Genomic DNA, 22,525 nt, shown 5'->3' with positions numbered 1-22,525 from the left:
GTGTTTATTCTCACCTCAACTGAAAGCTTCAAGGAAAGGCACCTTCAGGCCTGGCTGGTTCTAGAGCCTCGACTGATGCCCCTCCATCCCGTCCCTCAGACCCTCCCTGGCCTCCTCATGCTCTGGGGCTGGCTGACATTGTGATTGACTCACAGGACTGCCGCTGCCACAAGTGCACTGGTCCCACGTCCGTCGGCACTGAGTGACACGGTCTGAACCCCTGTGCTTGGCGCCGGGGACTCAATAAGGGTTCCAGCAGCCCAGAGCAGGAAGTGGGTTCGCTGAGTGGTGGATGTGGAACAGAACATACAAGCTAGGGCCAGGCGCTGTGGCTCACTCCTGTAACCTCAACACTTTGGAAGGCCGAGGCAGGTGGATCACCTGAGGTCAGGAGTTCGAGACCAGCCTGACCAACATGGTGAAACCTCATCTCTACTAAAAAATACAAAAATTAGCTGGGTATGGTGATACGTGCCTGTAATCCCAGCTACTAGGGGGCTGAGGCAGGAGGATCGCTTGAACCTGGGAGGTGGGGGGTGCAGTGAGCTGAGATCATGCCACTGCACTCCAGCCTGGGCAACAGAGCGAGACTCTGTCTCAAAACAAAACAAAACAAAACAGTGAGCTGGGCATGGTGGCACACACCTGTAATTCCAGCTACTAGGGGGGCTGAGGCAGGAGGATCGCTTGAACTCTCTTGAACCCAGGAGGCACGGGTTGTGGTGAGCCAAGATCGTGCCACTACACTCCAGCCTGGGTGCGAGAGTGAGACTCTGTCTCAAAAAAAAAAAAGAAAAAGAAAATACACACAAGCTAGGCAGCTGCTCTTGGGAGAGATTCTTAGCTGTTCTCTGCAGCCTGAAGCCTCCGAGGCCCAGGTTGGTTAGCCTCCTCTGTGGGAGGCTGAATCAACACATCCTCAGGCTCCGGAGCTGCTGTTTTTATATTTATTATTTTATTTTAGGGACAGGATCTTGCTCTGTCACACAGGCTGGAGTGCCATGGCATGATTACAGCTCACCGCAGCCTCCACCTCTCAGGCTCAAGCAATCCTTCCACCTCAGCCTCCTGAGTAGCCGGGACTACAGGCGCACACCACCACACCCGGCCAATTTTCTTATTTTTTTGTAGACACGAGGTCTTGCCACGTTGCCCAGGCCGGTCTCAAACTCCTGAGCTCAAGTGATCTGCCTGCCTCAGCCTCTCAAAGTGCCGGGATTATAGGCGTGAGCCATCGTGCCTGGCCTTGTTTTTCTTTTTCTTTATTGAAACTGAGTTTCACTCTGTCGCCCAGGCTGGAGTGCAGTGGCATGATCTCAGCTCATTGCAACCTCTGCCTCCCGGGTTCAAGTGATTCTCCTGCCTCAGCCTCTGGAGTAGCTGGGACTATAGGTCCCCACCACCACACCTGACTGATTTTTGTATTTTTAGTAGAGACGGGACTTCCCCATGTTGCCCAGGCTGATCTGGAACTCCTGACCTCCAGCAATCTGTCCACCTTGGCCTCCCAGAGTGCTGGGATTACAGGCATGAGCCACCGCGCCAGCCTATTTTTTTCTTAAGTCACAGATTCTCTGACTTATTTAAAGTTGTTATTGTTTGTCATGAAGCGCTTTTTCGTGGTTTTAGTAGAGTCCACAGAAGTTTTGTTCAGACAGTTGCAGTCCTACCACGGCCGTGCCTCCGTGTCAGGGACGTGTCCTCCTGGTGCCACCATGCGGCTGCAAAGACATTTCTTCTCTGATTCTCCTTCTCCCCTCCCACCTCCCCAGTCTTACTGTTAACAGTCCCAGGAATGGAAGAGACCACGTCAGAGGCAGACAAAAACCTTTCCAAGCAAGCGTGGGACACCAAGAAGGTAAGAGCCATGAGCTTTCAAAACATGTTTTTCTTCTTGCCCTTCTCTAGCATCACCCGGGCAAAGGTGACAAAATGGCACGTTGGGGTGGCTTCACCTTCCCGAGACAGGGAACCTCACTATGATTTTTCCATCTTCGAAACTGAACTGTCTGTTGATCACTAACAGCAGGCCTTATCCAACAGGCCAAAACTGCACAAAGAATTAAAACCCAGTCTGGGCGCCGTGTCTCACACCTGTAATCCCAGCACTTTGGGAGGCCAAGGTGGGCGGATCACCTGAGGTCAGGAGTTTGAGACCAGCCTGACCAACATGGTGAAACCTCGTCTCTACTAAAAATACAAAACATTAGCTGGGTGTAGTGGTGGCAGACACCTGTAATCCCAGCTACTTGGGAGACCGAGATGGGAGAATCGCTTGAACCCGGGAAGCAGAGGTTGCAGTGAGCTGAGATCATGCCATTGCACTCCAGCCTGGGGCGACAAGAACAAAACTCTGTCTCAAAATATAAAAATAAAATAAAAATAAAACCAGTTGCGAGTCAAGTTGCGGCGGAAGGGACAGCAATGCAAATTACTCCTCCCCTCTGGGACAGTGATGCGCCATCCTGCGCCAAAATCCTCTCAACAGAGTTTGCCCGTGGCCGGCCGTGGCTCACGCCTGTAATCCCAGCACCTTGGGAGGCCGAGGTGGGAGGATCGCTTGAGCTCAGGAGTTTAGGAGCAGCCTGGTCAACAAAATGAGACCCTGTCTCTACAAGAAATGAGTCAGGCGTGGCGGTGTGCACCTGTACTCCGAGCTACTCGGGAGGCTAAGGCGGGAGGATCACTTGAGCCCAGGAGGTCAAGGCGCAGTGAGCTATGACCGTACTGTAGCATCCAACCCTGGGCAACAGAGCAAGACCCTTTCTGGTGGGGGGAAAAAAAGTATTGCTCCATCAGTTTATTCTGCAGGAATTCAGTCAGTGGGAGTTGAGGCACGAGCAAGGAGCGGTGTGTTTGAAGGTATTTCCCAGAGCTTTTGTAATAAACTAAAAACAACCTGCATGTTCAGCACTAGGGGACTTGTTGAGGAAATTGTCCTCAGTCCCCGAGGAGCTAGGATTTTGAAGACATTGTAAACGCATGAAAGACATTCCTGATGCTATTGTCACGTGGACAGAGTAGGATGAGCGTATTTGAAAAGGCATGAAACACGCGGAGATGCGGCTGTGCAGATCCCGGGAGGCAGAGCTGACGGGCGTCTTGCGAGGGTTGTGCATCCTCTGTCCTGGCGCGAGTGGGTGGCACTGTCAGTCCTTTGTGTCCATCTCTGTATTTCTTTTTCTTTTTTTAGTTTATTTTTAAATTTCGTTATATTTATTTTAATTAATTATTTGTTTATTTATTTTGAGACAGAGTCTCGCTCTGTCCCCCAGCCTGGAGTGCAGTGGTGTGATGTCTTCTCACTGAAGCCTCTACCTCCCGGGGCCAAGCGATTCTCCTGCCTCACCTTCCTCAGTAGCTGGGATTACAGCCGTGTGCCATGCCTGGCTAATTTTTGTATTTTTGGTAGAGATGGGGGTTTCACCATGTTGGCCAGGCTGGTCTTGAACTCCTGACCTCAAGTGGTCTGCCTGCCTCAGCCTCCCAGAGTGCTGGGATGACAGGCTCTTTTTCTTACTTTAGAGGTAGGATCTCGCTTATGCCTAGGCTGCAGTGCAGTGGTGCCACCCTAGCTCACTGCAGCCTTGGTCTCCTGGGCTCAAACAGTCCTCTGCGTCAGCTTCCAGAGGAGCTGAGACTATAGGCGCACGCCACCATACCTGACAAATTTTGTTTTGTTTTGTTTTGAGATGGAGCTTGGGTCTTTTGCTCAGGCTGGAGTGCAATGGCACAGTCTGGGCTCACTGCAACCTGTGCCTCCGCTGGTTCAAGCCATTCTTCTCCCTCAGCCTCCCAAATAGCTGGGATTACAGGAGCCCGCCACCACATCTGGCTAATTTTTATATTTTTAGTAGAGACGGAGTTTCGCCATGTTGGCCAGGCTGGTCTTGAACTCCTGACCTCAGGTGATCCACCCACCTCATCCTTCCAAAGTGCTAGGATTACAGGTGTGAGCCACTGCTCCCAGTCAATTCTAAAATCTTTTATAGAGACAGGGTCTCACTTCGTTGCCCAGGCTGCTCTCAAACTCCTGGGCTCAAGCAGTCCTCTGCCTCAGCCTCCAAGAATGCTGAGATTACAGGCATGAGCCACCTCCCCTGGCCTATTTTTTAATTTTTGGTAGAGACGGGGTCTCACTGTGTTGCCCCGGCTAGTCTCAAACTCCTGGGTTCTTTCTCTGTGTTTCAGTTTGGCACAAGGAGTCCCTTGGGATTTCCATACTTGGGGGGAAAAAAATCTTTAAAAAAGAACTCTAGGCTAGGCTCGGTGGCTCACGCCTGTAGTCCCAGCACTTTGGGAGGCCAAGGCAGGTGGATCACCCAAGGTCAGTAGTTCAAGACCAGCCTGGCCAACATGGTGAAACCCTGTCTCTACTAAATACAAAAAATTAGCCCAGTGTGGTGGCACATGCCTGAAATCCCAGCTACCTGGTAGGTTGAGGCAAGAGAATCACTTAAACCTGGGAGGCGGAGGTTGCAGTGAGCCAAGATTGTACCACTGCACTCCAGCCTGGGCACTAAGAGTGAAAACTCAATTTCAAAAAGAAAGAAAGAAAGAAAGAACTCTAAGCTGGGCACAGTGGCTCATGCCTGTAATCCCCACACACTTCGGGAGGCTGAGGTGGGAGGATTGCTTCAGCCCAGGAGTTTGAGAATAGCCTGGACAGCGTACAGAGACCTGGTCTCTACAGAACATTTTAAAACAGCCAGTGTGATATGTGTGTGTGCCTGCTACTCGGGAGGCCAGAGGATCGCTGGAGCCCAGGAGTTCAAGTCCAGCCTGGGCAACAGAGCGAGACCCTATCTCTAAAAAAAAAAAAAAAAAAATTCTAAGGACAGACAAAACTAGAAAACTGACATCCGGCAGCAGAGAGCAGGGTAAGTAGGTCACGGTCCGTTTGCGCAGCTGGATGTTGGGCCGTCACTCGAGAGAAGGAAGAAGATAGCAACAGTCTCCTTACAGAGGGAGACACACCGCCGATGGAGGAGGGGGCGGTGGGTGAATTTTTAATACTGTTCAGAAATCCATTAATGTCTCCGTGATGTTTGTGGAATGCTTTTCAAGTATTCTTGAGAACGTGATCGCCGGTGTGCTTTGCAGAAATCGGTAATGAAGCGAATGTTTACTCTCGGAATGAAGGTGGCTCTGGCCAAGTAGAAACCCGTTCAGCCGGCGTTCCCCGCAGAGGCTTAACGCCCGCCGGTCGCACGCCACCCCTCAGGCGCCCCAGTGGCCGCGGGTTGGGCATTGCCCCCTCACGGTGCATGCACTTCGAGGCCAGCCCCACCCTCTGCCAGTGCCTTCGCCTTTTTTATCTGATAATCCTGAAAGAACTCAGCCAGGAGTGCCCGCCCCAGGGCCCCAGGGGCGGAAACGTGCCACGCTGGTGCCCTCATCCGTGGCCGGGCCTCTGTCTGGTCATGCCTGCCAAGAGCAGAAGACGGGTCCTCTTTTGTCCTTGAACAGGAGTCTCGGGGGCCCCCTACCTGGAGCCTGTCATTACCCAGGCCTGCAGTGATCCCATGTCTCAGCTTGTGTTACGTCCCCGACTCACAGGGGAGGAAACACTGGTCCTCCAGGAAGGTTTTCCTGGGCACCCCCTCCCCAAGGCCAACTGGCTGGGCTCTGTCTGACTTAGAGGCTGCCCTCCCACCCCTGTGTGCTCACAGCCAGAGCCAGACCCCACCCTGCTTTCAGAAGCCCTCGGAGGTACCTGGCCGGTCTTTTTGCTGGGATTCTGATTTACTTTCCCATTGCTGTGAAAGTCCAAACTTCAGGACAGGGGCTGTGGCTCACGCCTGTAAGCCCAGCACTTTGGGAGGCCAAGGTGGGAGGATCGCTTGAGCCCAGGAATTTGAGACCAGCCTGGGCAACATGGTGAGGCCTCATCTCTACAAAAAAATTAAAAAATAAAAATGAAACATTTTTTAGCTGGGTGAGGTGGCTCACACCTGTAATCCCAGCACTTTGAGAGGCCAAGGCGGGTGGATCACCTGAGGTTGGGAGTTCGAGACCAGCCTGACCAACATGGAGAAACCCATCTCTACTAAAAATACAAAAAATGATCCGGGCGTGGTGACGCATGCCTATAATCCCAGCTATTCGGGAGGCTGAGGCAGGAGAATCACTTGAACCTGGGAGGCGGAGGTTGCAGGGAGCTGAGATCGCCCCTTTGCACTCCAGCCTAGGCAACAAGAGCAAAATTCCATTTCAAAAACAAAACACCATTTTTTAGAAGGGTGGAGGAGCCCTTCCTGGGACTCTGAACTTCAAGGTCTCTGTGGGCCACACTGCAAGAAGAGCGCATTGTGGGGCCCTTGCTGTCCACCACGTCCCAAGTGTCCTAAAAGCGCTCTACAGCCAAGCACAAAAACCAGTGTCACGCCGAGGGCTACCCAAGCCCTAGTCAGTGGGGAATGAGTGTGGCTGTCCGCAGAGCATAGGGACGTCTCGGGACTCTCAGGAAGTAGCAGAGTCTGAGGGTCCCCAGGGAAGTCACATGCCTAGGTCTCTGCTACAAGGCTGGTCAGCCCCAAGACAGGAGCAGCAACCTCTGAACTGGGTTCTTGCATCAGGTCCAAGCCTCCTGGCGCTCCCCTGACTCACTTCTCCCCTCCTTAGGGCTTTGGGCCTGATTCACTCCCTGGAGACCAGTGGCTGCTCGTGAACTTGTCCGGTGGGCACTGGACAGAAGCCGCTCCTGCCCCTAGAACCCCCGCCACCATGATCTGGGAGCGGCATGGAGGGTCGGGGACAGCTCTAGGGACACTTAGCTTGGGTGCCAGGGGCCTCTGCTGAGCTGGTTGCTGACTGCTGTGGTGCAGGCCTGGGAGTGTCAAGAGGCGCTTTACAAAAATTTAAAAAGTAGCCGAGTGCAGTGCAGTGACACTTGCTTACGGTCCCAGCCACTTGGGAGGCTGAGGCAGGAAGAAGATCACTTGAGCTCAGGAGGTGTCTGGGGCCTGCCCCTCCACCGTGGGGGGTATGGGGGCCACCTGTCCTCCGTCTGCGGGGCTCTGTGGCCCCACAAGCTTGGTTCTCATGGTGCATTTCTGGCCTTTGTGGGAAGATGAGCTGTTTCAAGGAGGCCCAGGGCCCAGGAGGAAGGCCCCACAGGGAGCTCCCAGGGCTCAGGCTCTGCTGTCTTCTCTTTCAGACGGGGTCCAGGCCCAAGTCCTGTGAGGTCCCCGGAATCAAGTAAGTCTCCCCAGGGCCCACCCCACACACTGCAGCCGCAGCACCGCTTCTCCACCCTGGGGCTTTCTGGCCACCCCGGGGCTTTCTGGCCACTCTCTTGAGGTGGCAAGTCCCTGCAAGAGGGACACCATGCAACCAGCAGCAGTGACAGAGCCGCCACACGCCCACCCCTCGGGCACCTCCTTTCCAGGGATGATGCCCTCTCCTGGGTGCAGGGAGGTCGCCGCCCCTGGTCCCCACTGCCCCCACTGGGTAATAGGCTGCTTTCTAGGGTCCCAGCCAGTGGTTTCCTGAGCACACAGCACCTGATGGCGGGTGTCGTTTTGTACCCGCTGATTTTTTCCCGCCACCCTCCTGTCCCTGCTGCCAGCCCCTCTCCGTGAGCTCACCTCCTGCCTCCTTCTGGCCTTTCCCCAGCATCTTCCCATCCGCCGACCAGGAAAACACTACAGCCCTGATCCCCGCCACCCACAACACAGGGGGCTCCCTGCCTGACCTGACCAACATCCACTTCCCCTCCCCGCTCCCGACCCCGCTGGACCCCGAGGAGCCCACCTTCCCCTCGCTGAGCAGCTCCAGCAGCACCGGCAACCTCGCGGCCAACCTGACGCACCTGGGCATCGGCGGCGCCGGCCAGGGTAAGGCGGGGGGATGTTCCGCCCTCGGACGGAGCACCGGCTTCTGGAGACGACACGGGCATCTGCAGGGGAACTTGGCAGAGCTCTGTCCCAAATACCAGGGCCTGGGGGACAGGGCTTGGGGACGGCAGACAGGCTGACCCGGTGGGCACAGGCATCCCAGGCAGGGGTGCAGCTGGGATGCAGACCTGGTAGAAAGGAGCGCATGGCGCCCGTAGATACCAGACGGTGGCTTTGAGGGTGTGTGAGGGTGCTTGGGGAGTCCAGGAGGGGAGCCCTGGGGGTTTTAACACAGCTGGGATGGGCCAGGCCTTCCCTCCGCCCCTCCTCACCCCCAGCCCTTCATGGGGGCAGGACCAGGCCTGACCTCCTTCCTGACACCTGCTTGTCACACCCTAGCCCCACATCACCTTGTCCCCCCACACCCCGCCCCGTCTCCAGCTCCACACTCCTTCCTCCCTCGGCCACTTCCACAGGGATGTCACACAGGCCCCTTGCCCGTCCCAGTAGCTCCTGGTGCTGCTGTCACCCTGCTTCCCCCAGGAACCCTCTCCTGTGGCTGCACTGATTGCAGAGGCGTCCCAACTCCTCTGTCCTTTCCCGGCCCTGGCCTATTGTCAGTCTGTTTGTTCCACCCTCAGGACCTGGGCTGACCTGGGCCCTCCCTCCAGGCTCCCAGCCCCCTCCCCACTCAGAACAGCCAGCAGCCATGGCTTTCTCCGCTTGGGACCTTGCACAGCCCGCAACTCCCTCTCAGTGAAAGCCTGAGGCCTCCAGGGCCTGGGATGCCCACCCTGGCTCACCCTGCACCCTCTGGCCACAGTCAGCCCCAGCCCCACCGCAAGGCCTCTGCACACGGAGTTCTCCCCCTCCAGGCGGCCACAGGGCTCCCTCCCTCCCCTGCTCTGCCCTGCTCAGCCCTAGTATCCTTGTCGAGGCTCTCCCAGCCCTGGTCTCTCCTGCTTTCCTGCACCCCTGCCCTGGCCCACGGCACTGCTCTGTCCTCAGCTATCGCCTGCGTCCCCATTGGCTGTATGGTGCGTGGCCTGCATCCTGGGGGTGGCAGGCGCCTGGCTTCCAACTAGCCCCAGGGGGTGGGACAGGCTGGAGGGACGATGGGGGAATGCATTGGGGGTGAGGGTGACACACCCCACCTCGCCATGCTCCGTCCTGCCCCAGAGCCGCAGAAGGAGCCATCCCATCCTGCTTCTGCCCCAGGCTGGGAAGGCAGCACCACCATGAGACAGTCACGTGCTTACATTTATAACTGGCAAAGTCCCTCTGGCTGCCCTGGAAGAAGGAGCTGTTGGGAGGCGCGGCCGCTGGAGCAGGACAGCACCCCAATCTGGGGCTCTGCAGGGAGACTCGGGGGTGAAATTGGCCAGCCTGGGAGCCGGGTTGATGCAGAGAGTGAGGGAGAGGGAGGAGGAGGCGCTCTTGGCTTTGGTACCAATGGGGCCAGGGACGGGCAAGGGCTGTGGAGGGTGTCGCAAATGTTCCTGGGTTTTTTGGAGGAGGGCATGGGGACCAGAACAGTGAAGAGGGAAGAGGGCCCCAGCTTGAGCGCATTGAGCCTGTTCTGACTCCCACACCCAGGCCCTGTACCCGAGGGGCTCTGCCCCTGAACAGAGGGTACCAGAGAACACAGCTGATTCGGAGGAGCCCTGTTCGTTGTCTGCAGATAGACAGGGCCAGGCAGGCGGCATCCACACGCACCTGTGTAGAACCAGGAAGCCAAAGGCCAGTGCTGGGGCTGCAGGTGCCCCTGCCCCACGTAGAAACCCCATCTCCCAGCCCCTGCCTTTCCCCTCACGTCTCCCCACTGCCTCCAGAGCACACAGCCCCCTTCCTGCTGGAGGGTCCCTGGCAACTCCCCAGCGCCCGCCCACGAGCCGCGCACCTCCAGCCGCCGGCCAGTCTAAACAAGCGCAGGGAAACATAACACGTGTGGGAGCTGGAGCCGGCGCTGGCCACAGCGGCCCGGTAATGCCTGACATGTGTCAGGCTGTGTGTGAACCTGCCATCCCAGCAGCCCGCCCAGTGGGGGCTTTACCTTCTGGGAGCCTTTTAAATCAAGCTGAGCCCCCAGCCCCTGGCATACACGAAGGCAGCCCCCTCCTTCCTCCCAAGCCCACGCGCCAGTCAGAACGTCAGCCCCCTAGGGAGGAAGACGGAGGCCTTCGAGGCCCGGGAGACCGCACCCTGCTTGGCTTCATCTACATTTGCCATATCCCTGGCTGCTTCCCAGAGTGCGGGAGGAGGGCAGGCCCTGGCTCCTCCTTCCTGGCCTGGCTCTGAGGCCAGGCGGGCTCTGCCACCTGGCCCGCCCTCCCCTGGCAGCTCTCTCTGCCCGCCCCAGACTTCCCCTCCAGCTGGCTCTGCTCCTGTTCCCGAAGGTGAGCCAGGTTGCCAAAACGAATTCAACAGCAAGGCGCCCGTCCACCCTCCTGGGCCAACTGGCCTCTCTAGGGGTGGCCAAGAGCTGGCTTCGCAGCCAGTGGAAGATTAAAAACTCCCTTGTATTCAGGGCAGACGTTAGAGACCGGCAGCCCAAGGGCCAAATCCAGCCCACGGTGTGTTTCGTGTGGCCTGCACTCGGGCATCTGTGATGCAGCCACACTCCACATCTTGACATTTCAGCCAACAGCAAACCACGTATTCAGCAGTGGCCCCATCAGAGCATAATGCCGTGTCTTACTGCACCTTTTCTAGGCCTAGACACACGAGTCCAGTTGCCTACTGTTTTTGTTTTTTGGTTTTTTTGGAGACTGAGTCTCGCTCTGTTGCCTAGGCTGGAGTACAGTGATGCGATCTCAGCTCACTGCAACCTCTGCCTCCCGGATTCAAGCGATTCTCCTGTCTCAGCCTCCAGAGTAACTGGAATTACAGGTGTGCACCACTGCACCCGGCTAGTTTTTCTATTTTTAGTAGAGACGAGGTTTCATATTGGCCAGGCTGGCCTAGAACTCTTGACTTCAGGTGATTTGCCTGCCTCAGCCTCCCAAAGTGTTGGGATTACAGGCGTGAGCCATCATGCCCGGCCTGTTTTTTGTTTGTTTGGTTTTGTTTTTTGAGATGGAGTCTCGCTGTGTTGCCCAGGCTGGAGTGCAGTGGCGTGATCTCGGCTTATTGCCACCTTCACCCCCGCCCCAGGTTCAAGCCGTTCTCCTGCCTCAGCCTTCAGAGTAGCTGGGATTACAGGCATGCACCACCAAGCTGGTTAATTGTTGTATTTTTAGCAGAAACAGTGGTTCACCATGTTGGCCAGGCTGGTCTTGAACTCCCAGCCTCAGGTGATCCGCCCACCTTGGCCTCCCAAAGTGCCAGGATTACAGGTGTGAGCCACTGCGCCTGGCCGACAGTATTCAGCACAGTCACGCTGTACAGGTTTGTCGCCTGGCAACAAGGGCCCTACCATCTGGCCGAGGTGTGTAGAGGCTCTGCCGTCCAGGTTTGTATAAGTTGCTCTGTGATCCTTGTGCACAGCCGTGAAATCGCCGGCCGATGCGTTGCTCAGAAATCACCTCTGTTGTTAAGTGATGCGTGACTGTACTTAGAATCAACATTGAAAAACCAGGGGAGTGCCAGTAGAACACCGGATTTCTGGCTGCTCTTGGAGCATCAGACAGCCCAGTAGCCATGGGCCGACGTCCTGCACCTCAAGACAGGCCACAGTGCTCCGTTTGGCCTCAGGCCCCACCCGCCCTGTCAGCCCACATCCGTGCCCTCACACACTCCTGGCATTTGTCCCTACTGTGTACCGAGCCCAGCCTCTGCTTCTGACCTGGGCATTGAGCATCTCTCGGCCCGCTGGACGCACGAAGTGGCGGACTCCCAGGACAGACGAGGGAGTGGCCCAGGTTCGTGACTCTGAGTGTGCTCTGAGCAGGCTTCCCCCAGATTCTCCCGCCCAGGCCTCTATTGAGGCCTCCCTGGAAGCCAGAGTCTGCACAGGACACTGCCTGGAGAGCAGCACCAGGCTTCCTCCCACAGCGTGCAGCCAAGCAGAGCCGCCAGGGCATCCGAGGGGAAGTGCAGGCGTGACCGAGCTCGCCCCAGTGAGCAGCTGCCCTGGGCACGGACGAGGCTGTTTGTCATCTCCCCTTGGCGCTCGACGGGTGTGTTCCCACGGGCCCACGCACCCGCCGTCTCATCTGCCGGAACAAGGTTAATCTGGTGCCCGGATCTCCTGGGGTGAGTCAGGCGGCTTCACTCCTGCCTTGACTGCAGGCCAGATGCTCTTCACAGCCTGCTCCTGACCTCCCGAGGGCCTCACTTTGAACCAGAGAGGGTGGATATTATCATCGCCATCTTGCCAACCAGGAAACTGAGTCTCCGGGGGGGATAGGGGTCAGGCCAGGCCCCCAGGGCTCCTCCTGCCATCGAGGGGCCTGTTACGTGCCTGGCATGGTGCCCACAATAACCCAGCCAGCCCCAGCTGCTGCCACGTTGAACCTGACCTCACCCAGCTCCATCACCGCAGCAGAATCCAAGGATTGGGTTGCCCAGGGCAAGGGCCTTGGGGGGCCAGGGTGAGGAAAGGGGTGATGAGGCGGCCCCTGACAGGACCTCTAGCAGGAACGAGGGCATCAGACCCCAGGGCAGAGACGGTGGAAGGATGTTGAGGAGTGACATTCTTTAGTTCGGGCAGCCTGGCAGGGCAGGGGGTGGGGGGATGGCACTGCAGCTCGGGGAATGCTCCAGGTTGGGGAGGAGGAAGTGGATGAGGGGATGAGGGACATCGGGGACAGCAGATGCTCAGGTCTGGGGGCCGTGAGAAGCAGCTACAGGAGTGGACGCATTCACCAAAGGAGGGCAAGATCCATGAGGCGATAGATGAAACCACAGCCTTCAGCAGGGCCTGCTGGCTTGAAGCTAACCACAACCCAAGCCATTTTCAGCCAAAAAAAAAAGGACATTTATTGTCTCCTGAAAGTGGGAAGTGCCATCTGGATGGGGCTCAGGTGCTGCCTCTCCCTGTCAGCCCTTCAGCTGGCACCTCCCCTCGCCACAGGATGCCCCGCCCTTGGCTTCAGACAGCCCTTCCTGGAATTCCAGCTAAAGTCCCTGGGAAGGCTCTCATTGGACCAGCCTGATCACATGTCTATCTGGGGGCCAATCATATGTATCTGGGGGCCAATCATATGCTCCAGAGATGGGGATGTGCTGGTTGGCCGTCTATGGGACATCCCCTTCCCGGAAGGAAGGAGAACAGAATGTGCTGGACTCTGGGACCCCCCCGAGCAGGGATCAGGGTCTTGGGGGGGTGCCCAGGTTTGGCAGTTGGGACATACCCATGGGCTTCTGTCTGAGCAGTTGGGCTGCTGTCATGCAGTGTGACTGTGGGTGTGTAAGCAGACCTTTCTCAGCGATCAGTCTCATACTCTCCCTCCCTCCCACTTCCTTTCCAGGGATGAGCACACCTGGGTCCTCTCCGCAGCACCGCCCAGCCGGCGTCAGCCCCCTGTCCCTGAGCACAGAGGCGAGGCGTCAGCAGGCATCACCCACCCTGTCCCCACTGTCACCCATCACTCAGGTGCGAGGGCAAAGTGGGGGGCAGGTGGGAGGGGGAAAGGGAAAGGTGGAGGCCCAGCTCTGCTTCTTGGAAGGCCTTCTGCTCCTTCCAGGAGGCCATGAAATCTTGAGAATGCTCCCAACACTTTTAATTTTTATTATTAAATTTTCAGGCCAGGCACAGTGGCTCAGGCCTATAATCTCAGCGTTTTGGGAGGCTGAGGCAGGCGGATCACTTGAGGTCAGGAGTTTGAGACCAGCCTGGCCAACATGGTGAAACCCCATCTCTACAAAAAAATGCGAAAGTTAGCCGAGTGTGGTGGTGCGCGCCTGTGGTCCCAGCTACTAGGGAAGCTAAGATGGGAGGATCACTTGAGCCCAGGAGGTGGAGGCTGCAGTGAGCACGTTCACACCACTGCACTCTAGCTTGGGAGACAGAGTGAGACCCTGTCTCAAAAAAAAAAAAAAAAAATGGGAGTTTAGCTTTTGATTTTTCAATGTGCTATATTTGCTTATCTACTTTTTTGGGTAGTTTGTGTCTCTAGGAATTTGTCCATTTTGTCTTTGGTGTCCAACTTATTGACAGAAAACTGCTTATAATACTCTTTTGTAATCTTTTTTTTTTTTTTTTTTTTGAGACAGAGTTTCACTCTGTCACCCAGGCTGGAGTGTAGTGGCGTGATCTTGGCTCATTGCAATCTCTGCCTCCCAGGTTCAAGCAATTCTTGTGCCTCAGCCTCCTGAGTAGCTGGGATTATAGGCTCCTGCCACCATGCCCAGCTAATTTTTTTTTAATTTTTGATGATAGAGATGGGTTTTTGCCATGTTGACCGGGCTGGTCTCAAACTCCTGGCCTCATGGCAACCTGCCCACCTTGGCCTCCCAAAGTGCTGGGACTACAGATGTGAGCCACCACACCCGGCCTTGTAATCCTCATTTACCTAAAGTCGGTAGCAAAGTTCCCGTTTTCATTTTCTGATTTTGGCGATTGAGGCTCCCCTCTTTGTTACCTCATCAGTGCAGCTTCATAGAGTGAGTTAGGAATGTTCATTTCTCCTTCATTTTTCAGAAGCATTTTTAATTCTTCTTTAAATGTTTGGTAAAATTAAGTGGGTATAATGATAAATTCCTGTAGTCCCAGGTACCTGGGAGGCTGAAGTGGGAAGATTGCTTAAGCTCAGGAGTTTGAGTCCAGCCTGGGCAACACAGTGAGACCCCATGTCTTAAAAAAAAAAAAAAAAAAAAAAAGTTTGGTAAAGTTCGCCCGTGCGGCCACCTGCATCTTAGCTCAAATCTGTTGGGAAATTTGCAGTTTCTTCTTACTTCTCATAAGGCTATTCAGGTTTTTTGTTCTTCCTTGAGTCAGTTTTGGTCATTTGTGCATTTCTAGAAATTTATCCATTTTGTCTTTTTAAAAACGAAAAACCCTAACAGAGAACATTGTGTCTTAATATTTTATTATTTTATTTTATTTTTGAGATGGAGTCTCACTCTGTCACCCAGGCTAGAGTGCAGTGGCACGATCTCAGCGATTCTCCTGCCTCAGCCTCCCAAGTAGCTGGGACTACAGGTGTGTGCCACCATGCCTGGCTAATACTTTGTATTTTTAGTAGAGACGGGTTTCACCATGTGAGCCAGGATGGTCTTGATCTCCTGACCTCGTGATCTGCACACCTCAACCTCCCAGAGTGCTGGGATTACAGGTGTGAGCCACTGCACCCAACCATTTTTAATTTTTATTTTGTTATTATTATTTTTGAGACAGAGTCTCACTCTTGCCCAGGCTAGAGTGCAGTGGCGTGTTCTTAACTTGACTGTAGCCTCCACCTCCTGGGTTCAGTCGATTCTTGTGCCAGCCTCCTAAGTAGCTGGGATCACAGGAGTGTACCTACCCCACCCAGCTAAGTTTTGTATTTTTAGTAGAGATGGGGTTTTGCCATGTTGGCCAGGCTGGTCTCGAACTCCTGACCTCAAGTGATCCCCCCGCCTCAGCTTCCCGAAGTGCTGGGGTTGCAGATGTGAGCCACCGCACCCACCACTTCTCTGTTTTTAACAACCACAGTGGCACTGTCCACCTACAACGAAGTTAATGGTAGTTCCCTGGTACCGGCCATTGCCTGGCCTGGACTCCATTTCTCCCTGCCCCTCGGCCCCCACGTCTCCCGTCTGCTTACAAAGTTGTCTTATTCAGATCAAGACCCAGACAGATCTGTGGGCGCTGGCTTCTGGCAGCTGTGTCTGCAGCCTCTTTGTGAGCTAGGCTGTCTCAATCTGACACCTGCCCCTTCCCTATCTGGAACCTCCTTTCTCTTCAGGAATGACTCACAGCTTCTCAGAGGCTGGGCATCCTGCTGAGTGATTTCTGTCCCATAGCTCCTGGGCACGCTCAGCCTTTCTTAGAGGGCAGGAACCCCCGCCTTCCCCAAGGACTGTCAGCTTGGTAGCCCTTGGCTGAGTTTCCACACAGACTCAGCGAATGTCACACACTTCCCTCGTACTGATTTTTCTCCTTCCATCTCTGAGAAGGCCCTGAGCCAGCCCTGGGTGAGGGCCATGCTGGTGTCTCCAGTATCCTCAGAGCAGGCAAGGCTTCAGGTGGTGGGGGAGGGTTTGGAAACCGAGGCAGGTGGATCACTTGAGGTCCCCTGCCAGCACCCACAGGGGCTGGGAACTGGCTGCTCACTGAGCCACCAGGCACGGCCATCCCGTGTCTGGCCTGCAGTGGGTGGACTGGCCTGAGCTTCGTGGTTTGTCGTGCAGATGCAGGAGGTCAGGCCCCGCCCAGCTCCAGCTGACCCGCTGGGGCCCTGGGTGAGGTCCACCCTCTCTAGCCTGGCCTCCCTCATTGTGAGGAGCACCCAGCCAGGGGCTGCCCGTGATCACGGGGGCCCGAGGAGAACAGGCATTGGCAGCCAGGGCCTGCCCCACCTGACACCCTCCTCTCCCACAGGCCGTGGCCATGGATGCCCTGTCTCTGGAGCAGCAGCTGCCCTACGCCTTCTTCACCCAGGCTGGCTCCCAGCAGCCGCCGCCGCAGCCCCAGCCCCCGCCGCCCCCTCCACCCGCGTCCCAGCAGCCGCCGCCCCCACCACCCCCGCAGGCGTCCGTCCGCCTGCCCCCCGGCGGCCCCCTGTTGCCCAGCGCCAGCCTGACTCGCGGGCCACAGCCACCCCCGCTCGCGGTCACGGTACCGTCCTCTCTCCCCCAGTCCCCCCCAGAGAACCCTGGCCAGCCATCGATGGGGATCGACATCTCCTCGGTAAGCCCAGGGTGGGGTCCTTTGGGGCCTGGCTGGGGGTCTTGTGGAGGATAGCCTGGGGGCTGCAGAACAGTCGGGTTACCTGCTGCATGGGCCAGGGGGCAGGACCCCAGCGAACGCTGCCCAGCCCGGCACTCCACGGGGCTACCCCTTGGAATCAAGCTGAGACTGTCACTACTTGTAGAGATGGGGAAACTGGGCTGGACGTGGTGGCTCACGCCTGTAATCCCTGCACTTTGGGAGGCTGAGGTGGGCGGATCACCTGAGGGCAGGAGTTCAAGACCAGCCTGCCCAACATGGCAAAACCCCATCTTTACTAAAAAAAAAAAAATACAAAAATTAGCCAGGCATAGTGGCGGGCACCTGTAATCCCAGCTACTTGGGAGGCTGAGGCAGAAGGATCGCTTGAACCTTGGAGGCGGAGGTTGCGGTGAGCCGAGATCATGCCACTGCATTCCAGCCTGGGCGACAGAGCAAGACTCTGTCTCAAAAAAAAAAACAAAGATATGGAGAAACTGGGCACAAGCAGGTGGCTGGCCCCCGACTCCACCCAAGATGGGCCACCCCATATTTAACTGCCAGGTACCCCCTCTTGGTCTCTCTGGCCCCTCCCACCCAAAGCCAGGCTTCCTTGGAGGTGAGAAAAGCACAGCATTCTGGGGCTTGGGTGCAGGCTCCCAGGGGCCAGGGGGTGACGTGAGCTCACCAGGGAAGGACGGCCAAAGCTAGCTCAAGAGGCAGTGCCCATGAGACACAGTGCCTGGGACCCAGGGCCGGGGGCCACAGCTCAGACCATGGGACCTTCTGCCCAGGGCTGGGCTCAGGCAGGCCAGGACTGGCTACTGGGTACAGGGGTACTGACCGCTGTACCCACAGACCTTCCCGACTGTGCAGGCTTCTACCTACTTGCTCCAGTGGTGGGGGCGGGCTGGGACACAGCTGCTTTGGGCCACATCCAGGGAAGCAGGGACCTGTGTTTGGGGGACAACAAGCCGTCCCACTTGACCCCAGCTGCCAACCCCAGGCTAAATGTCCTCCAAACATGGTGTGCTCTGTGAAGAACAGCCGCCGGAGCTGGGCAGGGTAGGCGGGTGAGCCTACAGGTAGAGACCCATGTTCCCAAGCTGCTCTGACTCCTCGGAGGGCACCACCCAGGGCCTCCCGTGGGAAAGTGCCCAAGTCTTTGCTTTGGTGGAAACGCAACCGGTCCTAGGGGCGGCTCCCAAGGTGGGGCCTCGCCCTGGAGCTGGGTGGTTGTTGGAGGGTGTCTGGGCCAGGTACAGGGACGGCCCCTCCAGGGCGCTCAGGTCAGGGTGTTCATGCCCAGCACCCCCAGCAAGAAAGATGGCTTCCTGCCCCCCTTTGAGGACTTCCAGCCTCCTGGAGGTACAGGGAGACTGTTTCTGCACAGACTCACCCAAACAAGAATTTCCCTCTGATCACTTTGTCCTTTCCAACTCTCGGAAGGTCCAAGTCAGTCATCCCTGTGACCGTGCTGGCACCTCCATCACCTACACCCTGTTGGGCGAGCTCACGGCCACCGCCTGCCCCGCCCCACCTGGACTCAGGCCCTACCTAAACTGCCCATAAAGGACCACTGAGGACAGGGGGGAGACAGAGCAGTTATAGGCCCTGGACCGGTCAGGCTGGGCTCGTTCAGTGATAGGCTCAGGCAGGTCAGGTAAGTTGTCTGCAGGCACACCGCATGGCTGGGCCGGGCCAGGACCAGAGTGTGGTCTGAATCCAGGGCCCGGCCTGCCTCTGAAAGGTCTGGGTCATAGCAGGGAGATGCCCAGGTCTTTCGTCCTTCGAGCAGGTGGAGGAAGCAGCTGCCCCTTGGAGGTCTCAGACATCATAATCAGGCAGGTTTGTTCTGCAGCAGAGCAGGGATAGTGACTGCCCCGTGCTGGGAGCCTGGGCTACTGGCAAGCCTTCACTCAGTCCCCACCCCCAGTGGCAGGCCAGATCTGTTGGGCTACAGACTTGGGCACTAAGAGAGCCAGGGGACCTGCCCAGGTCACACAGCGAGGGAGAGCCAGGAGCAGGAGGCAGCGCCCGCCCACCCAGCCTTGGGTATTCACTGCCCATGGGTGTGTGTGGGGGGGTTTGTGGACATGTGTGTGGGTGTGCACAAGTGGGTAGGTGTGGGTGTATGTGTGCACCTGCATGGGTGTGCATGCATGTGTGTGGATGTCTGTGCATGTGTGCATGTGTGGGTGTGTACATTTGTGGATGTGTGTACATATGTGTGGGTGTGTACATTTGTGGATGTGTGTACATTTGTGTGTGGGTGTGTACATATGTGTGGGTGTGTACATTTGTGGGTTTGTGTACATTGGGTGTGTGCATGTGGGTGTGTACAGTTGTGGATGTACATTGGGTGTGTGCATGTGTGGGTGTGTACATTTGTGGATGTGTGCACATTTGTGTGGGTGTGTGCATGTGAATGTGTACATTTGTGGATGTGTGTGCATGGGTGGGTGTGTACATTTTGGTGTTTGGGTATATGTGCAGTGTGTGTGCATGTAGGTGTGTACATTTGTGGATGTGTGTACATTTGTGTGTGGCTGTGTACATTTGGATGTGTGTACATTTGGGTGGGTGTGTACATTTTGGCATGTGGCTATATGTGCAATGTGTGCATGTGGTGTGTACACGTGTGAGGGTGTGCTGGTGAGGGTGTACATTTATGTGTGTGGATGTGTACACATGGGTGTGTATGCGTGTGTACATTTGTTTTTTGTGTTTTTTTTTTGAGACGGAGTTTCGCTCTTGTTACCCAGGCTGGAGTGCAATGGTGCGATCTCGGCTCACCGCAACCTCCGCCTCCTTGGTTCAGGCAATTCTCCTGCCTCAGCCTCCCGAGTAGCTGGGACTACAGGCGTGCACATGCCCAGCTAATTTTTATATTTTTAGTAGAGACGGGGTTTCACCTTGTTGACCAGGATGGTCTCGATCTCTTGACCTTGTGATCCACCCGCCTCGGCCTCCCAGAGTGCTGGGATTATAGGCGTGAGCCACCGCGCCCGGCCTGTGTGTGTACATTTGTGTGTGGATATGTATATGTGTGGGGGTGTGCATGTGAAGGTGTGTATATTTGGGTGTGCCTGCATGGGTGTGTACATTTGAGTGGATGTGTGTGCATGTGGTGTGTCTTTGGGTGTGCATGCATGAGAGTGCACATGTTGCACTCTGGCTCTGAGCCTGCTGAGTCAGGTCCAACCCTCTGATCGCCCTCCTGTAGCTCGAGGAATGAGGACAGTTCTTCACCCTCCACACCGATCCTTCCTGGGAAGCTGGGTTTGGGGACAGCTCCCCTGAGGTCTCAGGCAGATAGGGCTCAGGGACCCACCTTTCCTGCAGGTGCCCAGGCTCCTCTGCCTACCACTGGGGTGGCACCCATCACCAAGGCGTGAGGGGTGGGGGGACCTGCCTGGGGGCCGATCGGGGCACAGGCCGCTCCTGGGAAGCAGGGACTGGAGCCCCGGGCTTGGGGCACTGGGCGGCGGCGTGCTGACATGTCTGTCATCGCAGGCGCCGGCTCTGCAGCAGTACCGCACTAGCGCCGGCTCCCCGGCCAACCAGTCTCCCACCTCGCCAGTCTCCAATCAAGGCTTCTCCCCGGGGAGCTCCCCGCAAGTAAGGGGCGCCGCCTCCCCCTTGGCCTGTGGGTGCCATGCTCGTCTCGTTCATGCCCCACGTGTTCCCTGCCCACTGTCTGTCCTCATGCATCGCTCCATCCCATCCCGTCCACTCCGTCGGACCTGAGCTGTGCACCCACCAGGATGTACCAGGACAGGGACCCCACACACCCCTTCCCAGGAGCTGCCATGGCCCATCTCTGCTGAACACGAGGTGGGGTGGTGAGGGCTCTTGACATGCTTTAGTGACGTTAGCGATGGCTGTGGCCCTGTGATGGCCCCGCCTGAACGTCCCCATTGAGTGGCCCAGGGATGATGCCCTCCACACCCAGTATGCTGCCCAGAGCGTGAGCTGGAGCTTTGGGGGCTCCCCCGGCTTGGGGGTGCAGCTGAGGTGGCTGGCCGGCCTGCAGGGGAGGTGCTGACTCTTCAGGGCCCTCATCCCCATTCCACAGACAGGAGACTGAGGCTGGCCTCAGACCTCACTCATCAGCTCTGGGTTTTCCTGCTGCACCCAGCACTGTAAGACCCCGGCTCGCTGATGACGCAGCCCCTCCCAGGTTCAGGTTCCTCGGAATGCCCCTCTAGCCTGGTCCATGGCCGGTGGAAGCGCCCAGCCTGGCTCCCCACTCCCCTCCTCATGTTCTTTTGGGACATCAGTTGTGGCCAGTAGACCCCACATTCCATCCAGAACGTCTGTCGGGGGAGAAGGGGTGCCCACAGGCCAACATCTGGCCCCCAACTTTTTTATCCTGGCAGCATTGCCTCCCCAGAACCCCACTATCCTGGGACCATCTCATCCACAAAACATCACCAAGCTGAGAAGCCCCTCGAGCCACTGCTGTGTGCGGGGCTGTGAAGCCATCACCACGCCTGGTAGAGGGGATGCTCTCATCCCTGCTTCCCAGCTAGAGAGAAGAGTCGCCCTCCAGGGCTGAGGTCAGGCTCCCTTGTCCCAGGGCACAAACTGTGAGCGCAACAGACAAGGACAGTGAAGCCCTCTGCCCCGTCTCCAGCTCACACGAGTGTAGGGACATCTGCCCCATCAGCCAGGGGCCGTCTGGGGCCACCACCTGTAGTCCCCTGCTCTGGAGGCGAGTTGGGGTGGCAGCAGTGGTCTCGAGGCAGCATGGGGGTCAGCCTGGTGTCTGCACACGCTCGGTCTGTCCACACCGGCCCTCTGGGCTCTTGGGCTCTGGCAATGTGTCTGGTCTCGTTGTGTTGGGGACGGGGCTGGAGGGGCTGCAGAAGCGGCAGGTGGGGCCCGTCTCAGGCGGGCAGCCCAGGTGGGGCTGGTTCCTGAGTGAGGTCTGTCTTGCGTGTGAGACAGGACAGGAGTTAGGGGTCAAACCAGTTTCTCTCAGGAGAGAGTCACTGAATGGTTGATGAATTCTCGGGCCCCAGCCAGAGCGGGTTAGTCTGCCGGACAGCGAGCAAGGGACGGTCTCGGCAAGCCCCTCTCTGTATGTCCTGTCCGTCGTGCGCTGGTGCGGGAGTCAGGTGGCTCACGGAGGTGCGGGGACGTCAGGATGGGGTTCTTAGGGGCAGATGGTTCTAGGCGGAGGCAGACCTGCCTTCCCTCTGCTCTGGGTCTCCGAGGACTCGCCCATCAGTCCCACAGGCCCAGCCCACCCCACACCTGCTGTGCCCGGCCTCAAGCAGGCACTCTGGGGGGCCGCAGGCAGCTGCCATTTGGTCCAGGTTGTGGCTTTCTCCCGACTTCTGAGCTCACCGTTCTGGCAAGCCCCTAGAGCCACTGCTGTGCCCAGGGCCCTGAAGCCATCCCTGTCCCTGGTAGAGGGAAGCTCTCGTCCCTGCATCCCATCTCGTCCCGTGGCAGCCTCACAGGGAAACCTCAACCGCCCCCGGCGTGTGCCAGGCCATTCTGAGCCCAAGGCCACGGGGACAGGGTCAGGTGCCACCCTGGAAGCTTGGTCCCACCCCACACCGCGAGCCCCAGGACAGACCCGGCCTTGGTCTAGACCCACGGCAGCCATGATGTTACTTACCCATTGCCTGCCTCCCTCGACTCCGGCAAACCCAGCCATAAGCTTCCGGTCCTTGTTTCCAAAACCTGGAGCTGTTGATTTTTAGGGCCAAGATAATGTGTTTGCCACACGGACTGGCCTTCCCTTCCTCGGCTCCGCTCTTTACCTCTTCCCTGGCATTTGAATGGGACGTCCAACCTCACAAGCCCCCTCGCCCCAGGGTGAGTGTGTCTGTCTCTGCTGTCCGCCCGCTGACCACCAGGAGCAGCCGGTGGGTTTGTGGCC

The 22,525-nt window shown here is 57.2% G+C and overlaps 1 protein-coding gene across 4 annotated transcripts in view; it reads left to right on the top strand.

The window, feature by feature from the left end:
• CRTC1 (CREB regulated transcription coactivator 1) overlaps positions 1-22,525 on the top strand; it is a 92,453-nt gene that overhangs the window by 66,449 nt on the left and 3,479 nt on the right. For 3 of the 4 annotated variants that reach the window (XM_064381616.1, XM_064381615.1, XM_064381614.1), the window contains 6 exons: positions 1,773-1,858; positions 7,160-7,200; positions 7,618-7,838; positions 13,250-13,374; positions 16,303-16,611; positions 20,146-20,250. In XM_064381616.1, the coding sequence (XP_064237686.1) occupies positions 1,773-1,858; positions 7,160-7,200; positions 7,618-7,838; positions 13,250-13,374; positions 16,303-16,611; positions 20,146-20,250 (887 nt within the window). The remainder of the gene's footprint in view (positions 1-1,772; positions 1,859-7,159; positions 7,201-7,617; positions 7,839-13,249; positions 13,375-16,302; positions 16,612-20,145; positions 20,251-22,525) is intronic. The other variant, XM_064381617.1, reaches the window with a different exon arrangement.

Source organism: Aotus nancymaae, unplaced genomic scaffold, assembly GCF_030222135.1.
Source record: "Aotus nancymaae isolate 86718 unplaced genomic scaffold, 86718_ANA_hifiasm-v0.15.2.pri h1tg000028l, whole genome shotgun sequence".
Lineage (NCBI taxonomy): Eukaryota > Metazoa > Chordata > Mammalia > Primates > Aotidae > Aotus > Aotus nancymaae.
This window is presented reverse-complemented; position numbering and strand designations above follow the sequence as displayed.